Genomic DNA, 18,037 nt, shown 5'->3' with positions numbered 1-18,037 from the left:
GAGTACTGGGGTAAAGACGCCTCAATAGGCCTGCAGAGCTCCTAATCCCCTGGAGCTGGAAAACTTCAGCATCAAAACCTTCCTACAGCTTACAAGTTTCACCCCCTGCATTGGAAATCGGGAACAGAAGACTAGTTGACTTTCCTCCGGCCCATCCTCCACCCCCCAACTTGCCACAGTGCCAAAACGTGCAGCACACTCGCCTCCAAAATCCTATGGAGGAAACTGGCTACAGGGATCAGTTTCAAAATATCGGCAACAAGAGAAGAGGAGAAGGGCTAAGATGGGCCAGAGCAGAACTAATCGGCCTATGTCCTTGGGTCAAAGGCCAAGGGACACACATGCCAGAGGCAAAGGGCAGGCCTCAGTAGGCCCTGTCACTGCGTCAGAGCACTGTTTCCTCTGAGGGAAAAAGCAAGCAGATGCACATATGGACACCTGAAGGGCGAAGGAATGGGACAGCCCCCAATTTCTGAAACTGAGCAGGGAGACACTATGAAACCCCTAAGCTCAGTAACTCGCAGACTATAATTAAGTATCCTATGGCTCTGCCTTCACACTGAGCCAAATAAGTAGGGAGAAGTGTACCTGGGCACGCTGACTGGTCTTTAATAAACACAGGGTCTGAGTCAGACCTGAACTTGCCACCTCATGTTTGGCAGACACAGGTAGCGAATCAGAGTATGGTGCCCTCTTGGTCCTGGCTGTTAACAAGAATATGTGGGACTCTGCTTGGTTACAGAGTGCCTCCATGACTGTGGACAGTGGTCAGGTGAACTCAGTTTTACAGACAGGCCTGGAAAGTGGTAGGGTTTAAGGAGGTCCCAGGATCCTTCAGGGGAGGGCGGTCTCACACTTCTGTAGCTCCACAGTCCAGCCTAGAACACCAGGCTGGTTATTCTATTCACCCAGCAAGTTGGTGACCCAAAGCCCAGTGGGAAGAGGAACAGCTCTGGCCAGGGTCCCACAGGGTCTTCTTACAGAGGGAGTCAGGAGAGTTGCTTCCAGCAAAGTTGGACTTAACCAAGTTCCCATTACATATGGATATGGCCAATGGCCAAAGCCATTTCCACGTCTGGTGCCCCAAGGCAGACGGTCTTCAGGAAGTTAGCCTGCCGCTGCTGAGCTCAAGGATCTGGGGCAGGGACCCTATTTTGCCTGTCACCTGTTATTCTCAGCACACAGGTTCCATGCTTTTGTTCATACTCAGGCAAAAGACCTACAAGTTCCAGACTTTTGTATCTAAGACCATTCCAGGCTTATTACTTAACAGGCCAAACTCTTTGCTAGGAAATCAAAAGCCTAATTCCTCACAATAAGATTTTAAAAGTAGTTCAGAGCAGGTAGTAACTGGGGACGTTCCAAACACCAGCCATGTCCCCCAGATAGTACTTATTCTAACAGGCTGGGGTGCCAGGTGCCCCAGCCCACTCCTCACCCCATGTCTTTCTACGAAGTCTGATCTTTCCTTCTGGGCACAAACCAGGGCCTAGCAAGCATCCAATGAATTTCAAAGCTATGGGAGGAGAATTTTCCTCCTAGCTCTGAAGGAACCAATCTTTCAGTTCAAACTCTCTCTCCCTCCTTTCAGGCCAAAAGAAAAAAAATCAAGCCAGCACTCCAGGCAGCTGCCAGCTCTATCCCTAGTTACACTCTCAAATCTGGCCTGACCACAAGAATTATCAGAAACCAGCAAGCAGCTCAGGCCTGGAAATTAACATTGTATCACAATGAGAAGTGAACTTCCAAGTTTGGATCTGTCAGGGTCCCCTTACCTTCCTTAGTTCCCTAGAAATACGCAGATTCAAGCACCTCCCCCAGTTCTAGATGTACATAAGTACCAGAGGGGCCCAAGGGCCCAGACAGACACCGCTTCCTTCTAGCACTTTCCCCTACAGATTCTTCAGGCCTCAGTCCAGCAGCGGCCAGCTCTTAACAAGAAGTAAAAGCACGCGCAAACTTTCTACTCCAGCCCAAACCGACCTTATAAGAGACCTGAACATTTTCACTAGAGATGAACTGGCACGTAATTCGCCCAGATGCTGCCAGATTACTAATAACTCATTATTAATAACTCATTTGTTACCAGCATCATCAGAGAGATCAGAAACTTTTAATTAACATCATAGTCTCAGCTGCTAGTAACCAAGCCTCTCCATGCCCCACTCTCTCCCACATCCACTTCTCAATTTAGAAACACTGTTCCAAGCCTCTGAAATCAACCTGTTTCGAAGCATTGTTTCTCAACCTGGTGCCACTGACATTTGGGGCCTAATAATTCTTTGTTGTGGGGAAGGCTGTCCTGTGTACTATAGGATGTTTAGCAACCACTCTTAGCCTCTACCCACTCTTTACCAGGAGCACCCTTCTTCCCAAGTGGAGACAACGAAAAATCTTCTCAGACATTGCCAAACATCCCTGAAAGGGCACACGGAGTGGGGGGTGGGGAGGACTTGTCACCCCAGCTGAGTACTGATGCAAGCTTAGACCTTCTTAAAGATACCAGATGCCAAAGATACCCTGGAGTTCTAACAACTTGGGATCTGGATGCTGAGTTTCATGTAGGTGTTTGTGTAGATGTGGTCATCCATGTTTTGAAAACTAAGAAAGGCAGGCAGCTACCACAAGAATGGCCCAGGTGAGACTTTTGTTGTTCTATCGGGTTTTTGTTTTGGTTTAAGTATCCCTGCTTTTCTCAAATCGTAAAGCAGGGTTTCTCAACCTCGGCACTACTGACATCTGGACCCAAATAATTCTTGGTTGTGGGACTGCCCAGTGCGTTACATAGAGTGTTGAGTGGCATCCCTAGCCTCCACCTACTTGATTCTAATAGCAACCCAGGTTGTGACAACCTAAAATCTCTCTAGATATTGCCAATGTCTCCTAGAGAATAGAACTGGCCTTGGTTGACAACCACTATCCTATAGGAAGATATAAATGTCCCCACATTGTGCTCGCTTCGGCAGCACATATACTAAATGTCCCCACATCATTTTGTGTAAAAAGAATAGTATGTTTATCCTTATGGCAGATAAATGAGACCAGTGGCTAAAAGCATACTGCCTGTCCACAAGGTGAGAGTTCAACAGACGTTAACTACTGCCTTATACTTTTCAACAGCCAACCCTACTCTGAGGACAAAAGGATGAAAATGGGTGTACTGAGGATAAGAAAAGAATCACACAAAGAGATGGACACGTTTGGATAAACAACAGAGATGCTGGGGGCCTGTGGAAACTATTGCAGAAGAGAGTGGAGCACAGCCAGCATGATTCTTGAGAGCACAACTCAGCAGAGGATTTATCAAGAGTCCAAAACAGCCGCTCCCAGAGTAGGATGTGGCCATCGCAGCAATTCTTTGAGATGGGCCTCAGAATGGCGAGATCACAAATTGATCAGAACCAGCAGCTTATACTACACAGTGTTTTCCATTCCCTCACAGATTTGAATGCAGGGCACCCCCTACCCCTGCCCCCTCAAGAAAAAGCTCTGGTGGCCAGTCTGAGCAGCCTAGCCAGTTCCTCTAGCAGAGTGTGCCTGCTTGGGACAGTATGGCCCTCCAGCATGGGCCTTGAGAGCTAGGGGTTGGGAGGAGGGGGCTTCTCCTGCAGGAGGGACTACATCAAGGTCCAAGACAGCAAGCACCATCCCCAGTTGCTCTGGTCAAGCCCTGGTGGTCTGATGCCTGTTGGGCAGGGTCCAACCCAGGGCCAGGTCACTTAATTCTACCCTGCTGGGACAAAGGGCTGTACTCTCAGCAATAATGCCAGAACCCCCCCGGATTAAGTGTTTCTTCCTCTAGGGGTTAGCCATCATCTGGGGTTTGCCCTAGATAAACACTAGCGTGGGGTCATGACTTTTTCCATCAAGGAGCAAAAGGTTCCAGCTGAGTTACTGTCGACTTATTTCTCTTCTCTCCTACTGAACTTTTCCAAATTGTGGGAAAAGCCCAGTTTGCCAGCAGGGCCCACACAATCCCTAAGATGGTCGCTCATTCCTTCACGGATTCTATCCACACAAAGTGCCCACCTACGGTTCTTAATCTGGGATGCGGGGATCAAGAGGATTCAAGAAATCTGGGGCTTCGTGGATCTGAAACTATAAACTGAATCTCCCACTTGCTCCAGCTTTCTGGAGAGTGGATCCACAGCTTTCACCAGATTCTTGAGCAATGGGGCCGGGACATTCCAAAAAAACAAAACAAAACAAAACAAAACAAAAAACAACAACAAAAAACCACCCTATACTTACTTGTCACGTCTAAAAACATACATACTCTCGGATTCAGCATTCTCCTTCTGGGAATTTATCCTATAAACCCAATCCCACCTCTGAGCAAAGATATTCACTGGCTATTCATTGTGTGTAGCACAAACTGACAGGAAACGATCCACACATACATCAACAGATGACTGGTCAAAATTTAACCAATCCCCCAAAGATGACTGGAATATCAACACCCATTAAGAAGATCAAAGAGAGGGGATGGGGGGATCAGCGGTTTGGCGAGCCTTCAGCTCAGGGTGTGATTGCGAGTCCTGGGATCAAGTCCCACATCGGGCTCCCCGCATGGAGCCTGCTTCTCCCTCTGCCTGTGTCTCTCTCTCTCTCTGTGTGTGTCTCTCATGAATAAATAAATAAAATCTTAAAAAAGAAAAGAAGATCAAAGAGACTCTAGGGGTATGCTCCAGGGCAGTGGCTCTGGGGTGGGGGCAGAAGGGGACGTTTGGTAGCAGGGGGAGGTATGTGTGGTGTCAGGATTGGGGGGGGGTGCTCCTGGCATCAAGCGGGTGGGGCCAGGGATGCCCCTCATCGCCCCCACAGTGCCCAGGACAGCGCGGTCTGAGGCGGAGAATTCCAGCTCTAGCATTATCTCCGAACACATGGAACGGAAAACCGAAAAAGCCGAAGTACAAAGGGCTACACAGGCCACGGTACCACCGTGTGCGTGTGCGTGTGCGTTTTTCTAGGAAAGGTGTAACCGATCTTCGGAAAAGATGCCGGTCCTTGCCCCTGGGGAGAGGGGCTGGATGCCCCGGGGGACTGGAGGCGGAAGCGGGGCTTTCCCCTCCACCCTTTCCCAACTTTGTAGCGGGTCCATCAAAAGGGGTTTTCGTTTGTTTGTTTTGGAGAACGACTGCGGACGCCAAGTTTCCCTGCCCCCGGGCTCTCTGGCAGGAGTCCTGCGTCGACAGCCTCAGGGCAGTGTCTTCCTCGCCCGCTCCGGGCCCGTCTCCGCGAGGGAAGGCGACGGCGTCCGGGTCCGCGTCCCGGGTCCGCGTCCCGGGGCGCCGCCGCCCCTCCCCGGGGTCTGCCCACCCTCCCGGGGAGACCCGAGCCCACATGGCGGGCGGGCCCGTGATCCGCCTCGTCGGCAGCCCCCGTCCCTCGCGGGTGGGAGACCCCCTCAGCGGACGCCGCGCGCCAACGCCGCGCCTCCGGAGCCGGCGGCCCCCTCACGAGCCCCGTCGGGCCTGGCCGGGTCCCCGACTCCGCACAGCCTGGGGGCGCGGCGCCAGCTCCCCCGCCTCGGCCGCCGCTCACCTGGCTCGCCTTGTAGAACTGCTTCTTCAGCCCCGCCACCGACATGCTGCCTCCCGCCGTAGGGGCTCCCGCCCGGACCCAGCGAACCGGAGGGACCGCGCAAGCGACAGGCTCCCGGGCGCCGCCGATACCCCGCGCGCCTCAGCGGGCCCCGTCGGCGCTGCCTCCACCGCGCTCTCGCCAGCTCCGCGCCCGCCCCGGCGCCGCCTCAGGCCCCTCGCGCGCCCGCGCGGCCAGGATATTACATGGCAACCGCACACTTCCGGTGCCGGCCTGCGCGCGCCCCCGGCCCCGACCGCGCACGCGCGCCCCCTGCCGGCCGGAGAGCGCACGCGCACGTCTTGCCCTCTCCCCTCCCCCCCCGTTGAGGCCGCCTCCGACAGCGAGCCGACGGGAACGAGCCTAGAGAGACCCTGGAGGCTACAGCGCCTCCTGGCGGCCCGGAGGTAGTCCTAGCGTTTTAGGAAAGGCGCTTAAATCCTGGAGAGGTTGGGAGGCTGGGTCTGTAAATCAGACGTCGTTCGCTAATCTCAGCCGACCCAATTCTCTGTGCATTTAGTCCCTTCCACACGCACCGCCTTCAGCCCTGCCACGTGCTCATCCATTTAGTTGCCCTAGTACGACATCAGGGTGTCCCTTTATTGCTTTTCTATCCCCCTGGCCTCCCTGCCCAGGCCAGACTATCGCACCCAGTCTCCTCGCTGGTATGCCCACCTGCAGGTTCCCCCTCCAATTATCCCCCTTAAAAATACTCAGAGGGACGCCTGAGCGGCTCAGCGGTTGGGCATCTGCATTCGGCTCAGGGCGTGATCCCGGGTGCAGGGATCAAGTCCCATGTCGGGCTCCCCGTGAGAACCCTGCTTCTCCCTCTGTCTGAGTCTCTGCCTCTCTCTGTGTGTTTCTCATGAATAAATGAGTACATTCTTAAAAAAAAAAAAAAAAAAAAAGGATGCTCTATAACAAAATGTATATCACATTAGTCTACTATCTTCACAATACACTCTCAACTTCGTAGCATGGCCTACAAAGCTTACAGATTTTGGCTCCATCAACTCTTCTGACTTCAGCTCTCTTCCTCTTCTATAACCCATGATCCCTGTTTCCTGTGGGCCTTTGCTAAGGTTGTTCTTTTCTGGCACATTTTCCCCCAATCTCCCCCCCCCCGCCCCCCATCCTTTGTGCATAAAAGAGAAATCTGTTGGGAATGTCACCTCTTTCAGGAAATTCTCTCAGTTTTACACATGTTAATTGATTTTTGTTTTTTATATCAATTGTTATTGAATTAACTGGAAGTTCGATTCTGGAGACCCAGGATCGAATCCCACATCGGGCTCCTGGTGCATGGAGCCTGCTTCTCCCTCTGCCTATGTCTCTGCCTCTCTCTCTCTCTCTCTCTCTCTGTGACTATCATAAATAAATAAAAATTTAAAAAAATGTTTAAAAAAAAAATGGGATCCCTGGGTGGCGCAGCGGTTTGGCGCCTGCCTTTGGCCCGGGGCGCGAATCTGGAGACCCAGGATCGAATCCCACGTCGGGCTCCCGGTGCATGGAGCCTGCTTCTCCCTCTGCCTATGTCTCTGCCTCTCTCTCTCTCTCTCTGTGACTATCATAAATAAATAAAAATTTTTAAAAAATGTTTGAATTAACTGGAAGTTAATAATAAGTTGGAATGGATAAATTAATCTGAAAAGAGGAACAAGAAAGTGGCTAGAGCTAACGTGCTTGCAACTTCAGTGCTGAAATCTGACAGGTCTGGGTGCTCTTCTGAAGCAGAAGATTGCTAGAAGTTTCCAAATGCCTCAACAGAAGGTACTGGACTAGATGGATGATTATTTCAGATTATGTATGCCACAAATCTCCCTCCCTAAGATCCTGATGGGGCTGTTACGAATAGTTTGTTTGTTTTTTAATTCCCCATGTGATTCTGAAAGGCACTCTGAATGGTGACCTACTGGTTTCAATCATTTCAAAATGCCAGAATGTCATGATTCATACGGGGAAACTCAGGCATTGAGTAAGACATGACTTGTCCAAAGTGATTTTCATCTGAACTCCCTATTTCTCCACTTTGCTTCCAAACAATTCATCTTTAATTATCCAATCTATAAATTCAATAGAATTCTAAACTTGATCTAAATTTCATCTTCTTTCCTCACTTCTCTGCTTGACAGATTAATTGGTGCTAAAGAAAACCAACTCTAGGACGCCTGGGTGGCTCAGTGGTTGAGCGTCTGCCATCAGCTCAGGTCAAGATCCTGGGGTCCTGGGATCAAGTCCGCCTTTGGGCTCTTCGCAGGGAGCCTGCTTCTCCCTCTGCCTATGTCTCTGCCTATCTCTGTCTCTCATGAATAAATAAATAAAATCTTGAAGAAAAAAAAAAGAAAACCAACTTGAAGGCTCACAGGTTGACACTGAACGTCTGTGTTCCGTGTGAAGCTTGTAATCAAATGAAGTTTATGCATTCGCTCATCTATTTATTGAGCCCTTGCTAATGCATCAATCATGGAGAGGTACTGGGGATACAGGAATAAATTATTCCTCCTCTCTTGGAGCTGGTGACAAAGACACATACTAAATCAAATAACACGCTAATAAAAAAAATAAGCTGTAATTGCTTCAGAAAAAAAGAACTGCAAGGGAGAAAAGGGCGGGGGCGGAAAAAAAAGGGAAAAGAGCTGCATTGTAGGAACTTCACCTTGTTGAGGGCAGGGAAAGGCTCCCCAAGGTGCATATCTAAGATCTGAAAGTTAGGTAGAAACTAGCCACGAAGAGAGCTGCGGAAAGTTTTCTAGGTGAGGAAAGACCGTGTGCAAAAATGCTGAGGATAAAACCAGAAAGATCCATTTCATTCATTCCCTCTGAATATGTTTGATGCACATTAAATGCTTCTAGAGCGCTGCACAGAATCTATTTAACTTATTTTCTCTTTGTTGTTCATATAAAAAGGCATTTATAATTTTGCTACTGATGATACTCAGCCAACATCCAACGAGGATAAACTACAAGCCTCGTTCCTGCTCTAAACCAGTTTCAGATTGTCACCCACCACCTACGTAGACGTTTCGTCATGACGCAAGAGCTGGCCCTCCCTCCTCCTGCCGACCTATCCCACGCGCTCAGCCAATCACAGGGTGGAACTCTCAGTTTGACATCTTCTGCCTCCAATCACAGGGCACCTCCTCCCCGCCAATGACCGGCGGCCGAGAGGAAGCCCCGGTCCTCCGCGGGAATATCAATAGGGGAACCATGGGAGGAATGGAAGACGCGGCTCTCGCGAGGATGCTCCCGGCGCTCCCTTCTTCCCGAGGCGGGTTGTCACGTGACGCAGCCTCGTCCAATCGCCGCGCGGCCTGCGGGGGTCGCCGCGGTTCCCGCCAAATACGAGCTCGGCGGCCGCGGCAGCAGCGGCGCGGGCGGGAGGGCGAGCGGCAGTGGCCGCCTGAACGGAGCCCGCGCCTCCGCCGCCTGAGGGGAGCTCTAGCCGCCGCCGGGGCGATGCTGGAGGAACTGGAGTGCGGGGCGCCCGGCGCCAGGGGAGCGGCCGCAGGTCGGTTCGGGCCCGCGCCGAGGGGAAGGGGGGGACGCGGCGCGCGGCCTGCGCAGGCCGAGGCGGCGGTTGGGGGCGGACCGACCTCCCGGCCTCGGGCCCGCTCCTCGTCGGCGGCCGTTGGGTCGGTGCGGCCGTTACGGTCGGAGCCAGGGCCTGGCGACCCGAAGGACTCCCTCCTTGACGTTATTGTTGCGGCCGCGACCATTTTTCTTCCGGCGCTTTGGCTTCAGTTTGTCCTTGCGGGGCTCTCTTTTTTTCCCCCTGTGCTGACGGGTCGGTGTGGCCCGGGGGGTGGAGACTGAGGCCCAGCGAGGCGAAAGGGCTGCCTTTGCAGGTTGCCGAATGCGTCTGTGTCCCCTGAGCAAGTTGGACCGTGCAGCGGCCCTCTGGCCGGGTGGGGAAACTGAGGCCCGGGGGCACATGAGCTCGGGGACCAGACAGCTGCATCTGCGGGTCAGGGCATGCCCAGGTAAGAGGTTTGGGTGGTGGGATCGCCAGGGAGATGCGACTCCCGGGTTCTTGATCCTGCTCGCTCTGCGGGGTGAGGACCTGTCTTCCCCTCCCCCACCCCACCCTGGGAGGGGGCTTTCTAGCACCCGGTGGGGGCCTCCGAAACGGGCGATGGTGAACCACGGGGGACCAGGCCGCCTGTCTGCCTTGCTTGCCTCCCATTTTGTCCCTGGCACTTGCACAGTGCTTGGCACGGAGTACAAGTTGGTTGGCTGAATTAGGGGTTGACAGGGAGATAATCTAGTCCACCCCAGGGTCTCTCAACCTGGGCACTGTTGACATTTGGGGCTGCCCTGTGCACTGTAAGGCGTCGGGCAGCATCCTTGGCCTCCACCCGTTAGACCCTAGTAGCAAACCGTTTTCCCTATTTGTGAGGACCCAAAATGTATCCAAGCATTGCCAAGGTGCCCTGGGAAGGGTTGCAGAATCGCCCCCTCCCTGTAGCTGAGAACCACTGCTCCATTTGTTTCCAGACTTTGAAATTTCACAGAGACATAAAATTCCCATCAGTAAAGTTGGAGCCGATTGTCATGGGCCGTCGTTTGATCCAGTAACAATGTTTAATTTAGAAATGTAAAAAGCACTACTTTGCGGTGACCATTCTACCATAAAAGGAAGGGGTGTTTTAATGCTACGTAAAATTAGGAGGCGTGTAATCTCAAAATAAAGAGCGTTTGGTAACTTTAGACACGAAGTGTGTGTGAATGGTATGTGTACCTTTGAACAGTTGGGATCCCTGGGTAGGCTGTTCCTTTATGTCCACCCGGGGTAGCTTCTAGGCCTAGGTCACTTGTGTTACACTTGTTTCAACGCTGGTGACTCAGGGCCACACCAGTGAATTCTTGTGGTTGTCCTAAAACTGCATTTAAATAGGTAGAGATTATGTATACTTTGGTTGAAAGGTGAAATTATGTCTTTAGTAACTAAGGACTTAAAAGGGTATTGAAATGGGTAGAAAGGAAATGTGAATCCTCAGGGTATTTGTATTCCAAGCGTAGGGGGGTAGGTGAGAGCAGTTTCATCTGCTGAGTTTTTTAGAAACTTTGAAAAAAAAAAAAAAAAGAAATAAACCTTGATCTGCTTTTTAAAAATACTCACTTGTATGTTTTTTGTTTTTTTTTTTTTTACAAAACATGTAGATTGCCCCAAATAACTAACCTAGGTTTTTTGTAAGACAGATCTCCTAGCAGGTGTCATTTTCTAAGTTTATTCTAACCAATTTAACAATTTAAGGATGTTTTTCCAAAGACTTAGTTCTATTTACAGTCATTCCTGTATCAGCTTCAATATTATTAAATGCTTTTTTTGAGATTTTTTTTTCATGCAGGAAAACATTCTCCCTTGTTTCTTCACTTCAGCTCCAGCCTGACAGGCTCAACATGCTTTGAATTGTTTTACCTGTATAGGCTCTATTTTTTTTTTTTTTTTAGATTTTATTTATTCATTCATGAGAGACACACAGAGAGAGGCAGAGACACAGGCAGAGCGAGAAGCAGGCTTCCCATGGGGAAGCCCAATGTGGGACTCGATCCCGGGATCCCAGGATTGTGACCCGAGCCAAAGGCAGACACTTAACCACCGAGCCACTCAGGTGCCCCAGTGTATAGGCTCTATTTTGAAAGAAAATAAACCATATTCTGATTTTGCACATTTGGTGGTGGGGATGGGTTGATTGGAGGAGGACATTTTGGGGTCATTAATTGTGAAATCGGTAACGCAGTGTTTTTTGTCATCTGTACTTGTTCCCTTTCTCTCTCTCTCCCTTTTTTTTTTTTTCCTTAAGATTTTAAGTAATTTCTGCGCCCAGTTTGGGCTTGAACTCACAATTCTGAGATCAAGAGTTGCATGGTCTACAGACTGAGTCAACTAGGTGCCCCGTCATTCCCCTTTTCACTGTCCCTGTTACTGTGCTCATTGGTGTCCCACTATGTGCCAGTTCTGAACTACGTGCGAAGGGTACAGTGTGGAACAAGTCTCCCATTGTGTTGGGAAGGGGGGAGACGTCATGTAAGTTTCAGAATGATAATCACCACATGAAGATGAGAAAGGAGTGAGAGAGTTGAGAGCAGAATTTCTCAACCTAGTAACATTTTGGGCAGATAATTCTGTCGTGGGTGCCATCCTGTGTATTTTAGGACATTTAGCTGTATCTCTGTCCTCTACCCACTAGACAACTCCCCCCTCATGACAACCAAAAATGTCCCTAAACATTGCACCCCATGGTGGGGGTGCCATAATCACCCCTATTGGACAACCACTTCGGACATGTTAGGTGTTGCATATTTATTTACTGCTTCATTATTTCCAACTTTTAATAACCTATCCTTTGACATTTTCATTCACAGCCATGGATTGCAAAGACAGACCAGCTTTTCCAGTCAAAAAGTTAATACAAGGTAACTTTCTGGGAAGGTGTTAAATACTATTCCTAATTTTATCCTTCATTGTCTCATCAGTTGTATTTTTAATTTCCTTTGAGCAGAGGTCTTCTGCTGGGGTCCTCAGCAGAAGCCTCAAGGGCTGGGGGGAGATTAATGGTTGCATCTTCCAATCAGAACCTTGGGAACCCATGTGATTATGTTCTTGTTTTCTTAGGTTCCCAGGAGCACATCTAGTGGTTATTGCCTTTACTAGGGTTTCTCTACTTCAGCATTATTGACATTCTGTAATTTTTTGTCAGGATATGGGGCTGTCCCATATATTTTAGGGTTTAGCAGCATCCCTGGTCACTCACCTAAATCATGATGACCAATAATATCGCCAGACATCCCTGGCAGGGACAGCTGCCCTTGGTTGAACCACCATTGTACAGGAAGATAAATGTGTTCAACTTCTTTTGTGTGAAGAGTGGTTGGTATTTTTACTCTTAGGCTAGATTAGCTAAGTGACTATATAAAAAACTGAGGCTTCTGGTTTTTAAAACTTGGTATCTCGTTCCCCTGTAGCAGCTTTCCTCCTCCTATGATGACTGATAGCAAGTTTGGTGTTGAGGGGAGTCACAGGAAGAGCAACAGTCTCTGAGGGGCAGGGGCAAACTGGAACCCAAGGGCATGAGTGGTTTACAGAAATCCCCATCTGCTGGCCCAACCTCCATCCCAGCAGGTTGACACTTGTTGAGCATTTGGAATATTCAATTATTGATGGGCTGTTGCTCTTCACACTTTCCCTGTAAAGATGGCTTCCTCTCTATGTTTCAGCTCGTCTGCCCTTCAAGCGCCTGAATCTTGTCCCAAAGGAGAAAAGCGAGGACGGGTCGGATGACATGAGGAGCTCTGAGGGCACTCCTGCACAAAGTCAAGTACCTGATGTGGAGACCTCTTTGGATACCTTGGAGAACAACTGTCATTCGGGTTCTGACATAGATGGTAGTCCAAAACTTGTCAATGGGAAGGGTCCCTTAGATAACTTTTTAAGAAGCAGAGTCAAAACCAGTATTGACCAGACCATGGTCATCATTGATTTGACGGAGGACTCAAATGACCAACTGGATGATGTTGTGGCCCACAGTAAACTAAATTCTGCAGCCTCTGCCTCCGAGGAGGCTGTAAGCAGAGTCAGAGAAGAAGCTGGAGGTGACAGGGGGCTGCTGGAGGCCAGTATGGAGGATGAGCTGACGTGTCCTGAAGAGACCCTTTCAGACACTCCGTGCAAAACAGAGAACGAGGGTGCTGGCTCAAGGGGCACAGAGAGGAGTGGAGATGGGCAGAAAGGCTCACCCCCAAGCTGCCGTGTGCTGACGGCTAGTCCAAGAACATGCTCCGAGAAGGACCAGGATGGTTGGAGTGAAGCTGGGGGCATTTTTTTCAAAGGGAAGGTGCCTGTGGTGGTCTTGCAGGATATCCTGGCTGCGAAACCTTCTCAAGCCAAGTCTCCAACGACACCTGCACACCAGGGCATGCCCTCTGAGAGTGAGATGCTGGAGTCTGGCCCTGAAGAAGACTCTGTTCTTAGCCACTCATCCCGGGGTTCTTCCTCTCCTACCAGCTCACCTGAGGGGCAGTCTGCTTCCAAAAAGCAGCACAGCAGTCCCAGGCCCTTCCCCTCCTCCACACCTATCCGCAGAGTAAGTATCTCTGCTGAATGCCAGTGTGGCAGTGCTGACGGGATTCAGCCTCTTGCTCTTCACCTGGGAATACTGTGTCACTCAGGTGTTTGGTGGCTAAGCAGGCCACAAACAATTCTTTTGGTATCAAAAAACCACTAGTGGTGTTCGGTTAAATGTGCATTGTGATGTACCTGTGGCCCTGTTAATCACCAGTGTGTAAAGTGTCTTCTGTGAACTGTCATCTAGGTAGCCATGGTTGTTCACACCTAATGAGTGGTGCTAGTCAACTTAGCACTTTTAATTAGGAACGCTTTGTAAGCAGGCAGCTGTGACCCCTCATGTCAAATGTTAGCTCCCTCCAGTTTTCCTTGCCATTCCAACACAGGCTTGTAAGGGTGTTGATGGTAAAGAGTCAGGCAGCATTGGTGAAGAGACCCCAAGACAGCAGGAGAAATAAAATGGGGATTCTGTAGGCTCGGTTCTTGTCAGCCTAGCCACATATCTGAAAAACTTCACCCCAGAGCAACAAGAATAAAAGGAAAACCTGGCACCATTTTTAAGGATCACAGAAGGATGACTTATGAAATGCCTGTTTCTATTACTGATTTGTGATTAGCACAATGGCAGCAGGGTCTTATGGGTAAAACATAAATTTAGCCAAGAATCCAGAAATGTGTTTAATTAACAGTGTTCTTTGTTTTGGGTATTTTGGTTTTTGTTTTTCTGGGGGTTTTTTTGTAGAATTTTTGTGTACATTGCATTTTTGTTAGGCTCCATGCCCAATGTGGGGCTTAAACTCGACCCGAAGATCAAAAGTTGTATGCTCCACTCACTGAGCCAGCCAGGTAACCCTAGGTTTTTTGGTTTTGGGGTTTTTTTAAATGTAAGATCAGATTCTGTGTTGGATCATTCAATCTGTACTTTATCTGCTTGATTTTACTTTCTGAGATTTGATCTCTAAGGGACTAATTTTTCTAGATGATTCTATGGCTTTTATCTAAGTTTTCGAAGTGTCAAGGGTGGAGCAATCTTTTTTTCTTGGAGATACATTTTTAAACTTCCACCTGAGCCATTATTCAGACTCTTAGAATCAGAGTTGAAGAATCCATTTTTGCCGCCAGCTATCTTTCTTGGTCTGGCCAATTGCTTGAAATTCTTCCCGACTGCTGTTTGTTTGTTTTTTTTTTTAAGATTATTTATTTATTCATAGAGGCACACATAGAGAGAGAGAGAGGCAGAGACACAGGCAGAGGGAGAAGCAGGCTCCATGCAGGGAGCCCGACGTGAGACTCCATCCTGGGTCTCTGGGATCACGCCCTGGACTGAAGGCGGCGCTAAACCACTGAGCTACCCGGGCTGCCTTGCTGTTTCTCTTTTGCCGAAAGCCTCTGTCGTATGACATATTTAAAGCCAGTTAGCCTAGAAAACGGGACATGTGTACATGTGTTTCATTCTTCTTAAGCACTTTTTTATTTTATTTTTTATTTTTTATTTTTTTTATAAAGATTTTATTTATTTATTTATTCATAGAGATACAGGGAGAGAAAGAGAGGCAGAGACACAGGCAGAGGGAGAAGCAGGCTCCAGGCAGAGAGCCTGACGTGGGACTTGATCCTGGGTCTCCAGGATCACGCCCAGGGCTGCAGGCGGCGCTAAACCGCTGCGCCACCGGGGCTGCCCTTAAGCACTTTTTAAAAAAATATTTTATTTATTCATTAGAGACACAAGAGAGAGGCAGAGACATAGGCAGAGGGAGAAGCAGGCTCCCTGCGAGGGGCAGGGTGGGGGGAGCCCTATGCAGGACAGATCCTGGGATTCTGGGATCACGCCCTGAGCCCAAGGCATATGCTCAACTGCTGAGCCACTGAGGTGTCCGTTAAGCACTTCTTTTTTTTTTTTTTTTCTTTCTTAAGATTTTACTTATTTATTCATGAGAGACAGAGAGAGAGAGGCAGAGACACAGGCAGAGGGAGAAGCAGGCTCCGTGCAGGGAGCCCGATGTGGGACTCGATCCTAGGTCTCCAGGATCGAGGCAGATGCTCAACCGCTGAGCCACCCGGGCTGCCCCAAGCACTTCATTTTTTAAGTTTGTTTTTATGCTCAGAGCCAAGCCCAAGAATCCTCAGAATTGGGAAGTGACATAGCCATTGTTATGAAACAATTTTTTTTTTAAAGACTTTATTTATTTATTCAGGAGAGACAGAGAGAGGGGGGCAGGCTCCATGAAGGGAGCCTGACGTGTGACTTGATTCCAGGACTCTAGGATCACGCCCTGGGCTGAAGGCAGGCGCTAAACCCCTGAGCCACCCAGGGATCCCCAACAATTTTATTTCTGTCTGCTGGCCCACAGGGCACTCAGGACAGCTGAGCAGGTGAACCGAGTGTAGTCACTTAGATCCTGCATCTGATTTGCCCGGTCTTACTCTGAACACAGGCTTAGAGCTCTGAAATGCTCTAGAAGGCAGTGTTATTACATGGCTTGGCAAATAATTTACACTGAGTGGTGAAGGTTCAGACCACCCCAGAGCCTGTGGCAGAAATCTGCGGCTACCACCCACAGATGGGCTGGTCCATCACAAGAATGGAAGTAAAGCCCCTTGATGGTCATTGACACCAAGTGATCATCAGGTGCCTCTGGGTGCTTTGAGAGTGAGACTCCTTGAGGGAGTGGCTGGAGACAGACCACTTACAGCCACAGGCACAGCCTTTACTTTATGTCCTATCTCCCCCCTCCCCCCCAGCAGGAGTTTCTTGATTTGCTGGTTGGTTTTGTGTTTGGTGTCAACTAACATCTCCTGGGGGGGGAAGGGGAGTCAAGGTTTTCCTGATGCTTAGGAGTTTAGAGAATATTTTTGTTTTTCCACTTTTCCTCCACCTCCTCCTTTCCAAGTTGTAGGTAGAACCTACAACTGGAAGCTTATATGTTGTTTCATGTTACTAAGCAACATGTTTGGTTTTAGTTGGGTCTGTTAGTCCTGGAGTTAGTACCATAAAATCGCCGCTGCATTTGGAATCCCTAGGCATTCTCTGATCCTCTATTTTGTGTGTGTGTGTGTGTGTGTGTGTGTGTGTGTGTGTGTGTGTTTCCCTTCCAAGGAACTTGTTAAATGCAGATCCTGCTGTTTCTTCCCAGGGAGTCTGATCTAGTCCGCCCAAAGAGCTTCATTCAGTTCTATTTTGTTTTTTAAAGTACTCTAGGGGTTCTGGAGAATCTCAGTTTGAAAAAATTATTTAGGAACACCAGTTTTAGATAATTCAGGGTCTTCTGACTGGCCAAACAGTGACTGTTTAGCATTAGAGCATTTTACCATTTGGGATAGAAACATTTCGGAGTTTGCTTGCATTTTAGCTGTGTAATTCTGCCTGCCTTATTAGTGATTCAAGATTATTTTTTTTCATAAATGATGATGTTGATGCAGCTGTGTTACTGGAATCTCTGCATCTATACAAATAAACCCAGATCGCTGGAACTTTTCCATGTATAACTGAAATTACACAAGTATTAAGTTCTTCATTTTTTAAAAGATTTTATTTATTTATCCATGAGAGACACAGAGAGAGAGGGGCAGAGACACAGGCAGAGGGAGAAGCAGGCTCCATGCAGGGAGCCTGATGCAGGACTCGATCCCGGGTCTCCAGGATCACACCCTGGGCTGCAGGCGGCGCTAAACCACTGTGCCACCGCTAAACCGCTGTGCCACTGGGGCTGCCCAGTTCTTCATGTTCTAATGGAAGCATGACAATCTCGGACCTCCCAGGAGGTTCTCATTATTTCACATTTCTCTGTGGTGTCTGTGAGAGATCTCTTGGGGAATACACAGTATCATTTTGTTTCTTTATGTGAGCCATGTGTTGTAAATATGTTTCTTTTTCATTTTGGAGTGTCTTCCACTATGGCCTGGGAAGATCTCTTGTCAGCTGCCATGTCCCGTACCTTGCTGTGGAGCTACTGCAGCTTGCAGAATCATTCTCATTGGTGGATGTTTCCATTGTCTTTAATTCTCAGCCTTGACAGAATAACTGTAATGAGCTTTCTGCATGTTTCCTTGGGCTGTTGTTAGATAGCATATCCAGCTCCCAGGTACTCACAGGTTAATCTTGCCTGCTTGCTCTCCATCACGGCTGGAGCAGTTGAGTTCTATCTCTTCCCGGCTGCTATCTCTCCCCTGCCGGTAAGTTTTTAGCTGCTTCTGTTGCCTGCCCACCTCTCCTTACCTCGTTCGCTGCTGCTGCTGAGCTAAGAAACTAGATCTCCTTATACATAAAATCAGACCAAGTGGCTCTGAGAGGATCCTGCGAAATAAAGTGCAAGGATATTCATGCACATAGTTAAATCAATCTTGACGACATGGGATAGGTGATATGTGTATTTTAGCTTCCTTCTGGGG

At 49.0% G+C, this 18,037-nt stretch overlaps 2 protein-coding genes across 5 annotated transcripts in view; one reads left to right on the top strand and one right to left on the bottom strand.

The window, feature by feature from the left end:
• SH3GL1 (SH3 domain containing GRB2 like 1, endophilin A2) overlaps positions 1-5,771 on the bottom strand; it is a 31,975-nt gene extending 26,204 nt beyond the window's left edge. The window contains exon 1 of the mRNA XM_072787759.1: positions 5,545-5,771. Coding sequence (XP_072643860.1) covers positions 5,545-5,589 — 45 coding nt within the window. The 5' untranslated portion in view covers positions 5,590-5,771. The remainder of the gene's footprint in view (positions 1-5,544) is intronic.
• A 3,138-nt stretch (positions 5,772-8,909) lies between these two features.
• Positions 8,910-18,037, top strand: part of CHAF1A (chromatin assembly factor 1 subunit A) — a 28,130-nt gene continuing 19,002 nt past the window's right edge. For 2 of the 4 annotated variants that reach the window (XM_072787744.1, XM_072787745.1), the window contains exons 1-3: positions 8,910-9,091; positions 11,950-12,000; positions 12,802-13,667. In XM_072787744.1, coding sequence (XP_072643845.1) covers positions 9,040-9,091; positions 11,950-12,000; positions 12,802-13,667 — 969 coding nt within the window. In that variant the 5' untranslated portion in view covers positions 8,910-9,039. Of the gene's footprint in view, positions 9,092-9,294; positions 9,564-11,949; positions 12,001-12,801; positions 13,668-18,037 lie in introns of those variants that run through there. The other 2 variants (XM_072787743.1, XM_072787746.1) reach the window with 2 other exon arrangements.

The sequence above is a fragment of the Canis lupus genome, chromosome 19, assembly GCF_048164855.1.
Source record: "Canis lupus baileyi chromosome 19, mCanLup2.hap1, whole genome shotgun sequence".
Classification (NCBI taxonomy): Eukaryota; Metazoa; Chordata; class Mammalia; order Carnivora; family Canidae; genus Canis; species Canis lupus.
The sequence above is the reverse complement of the archived record's forward strand: the minus strand, read 5'-3'. Positions and strand labels throughout refer to the sequence as shown.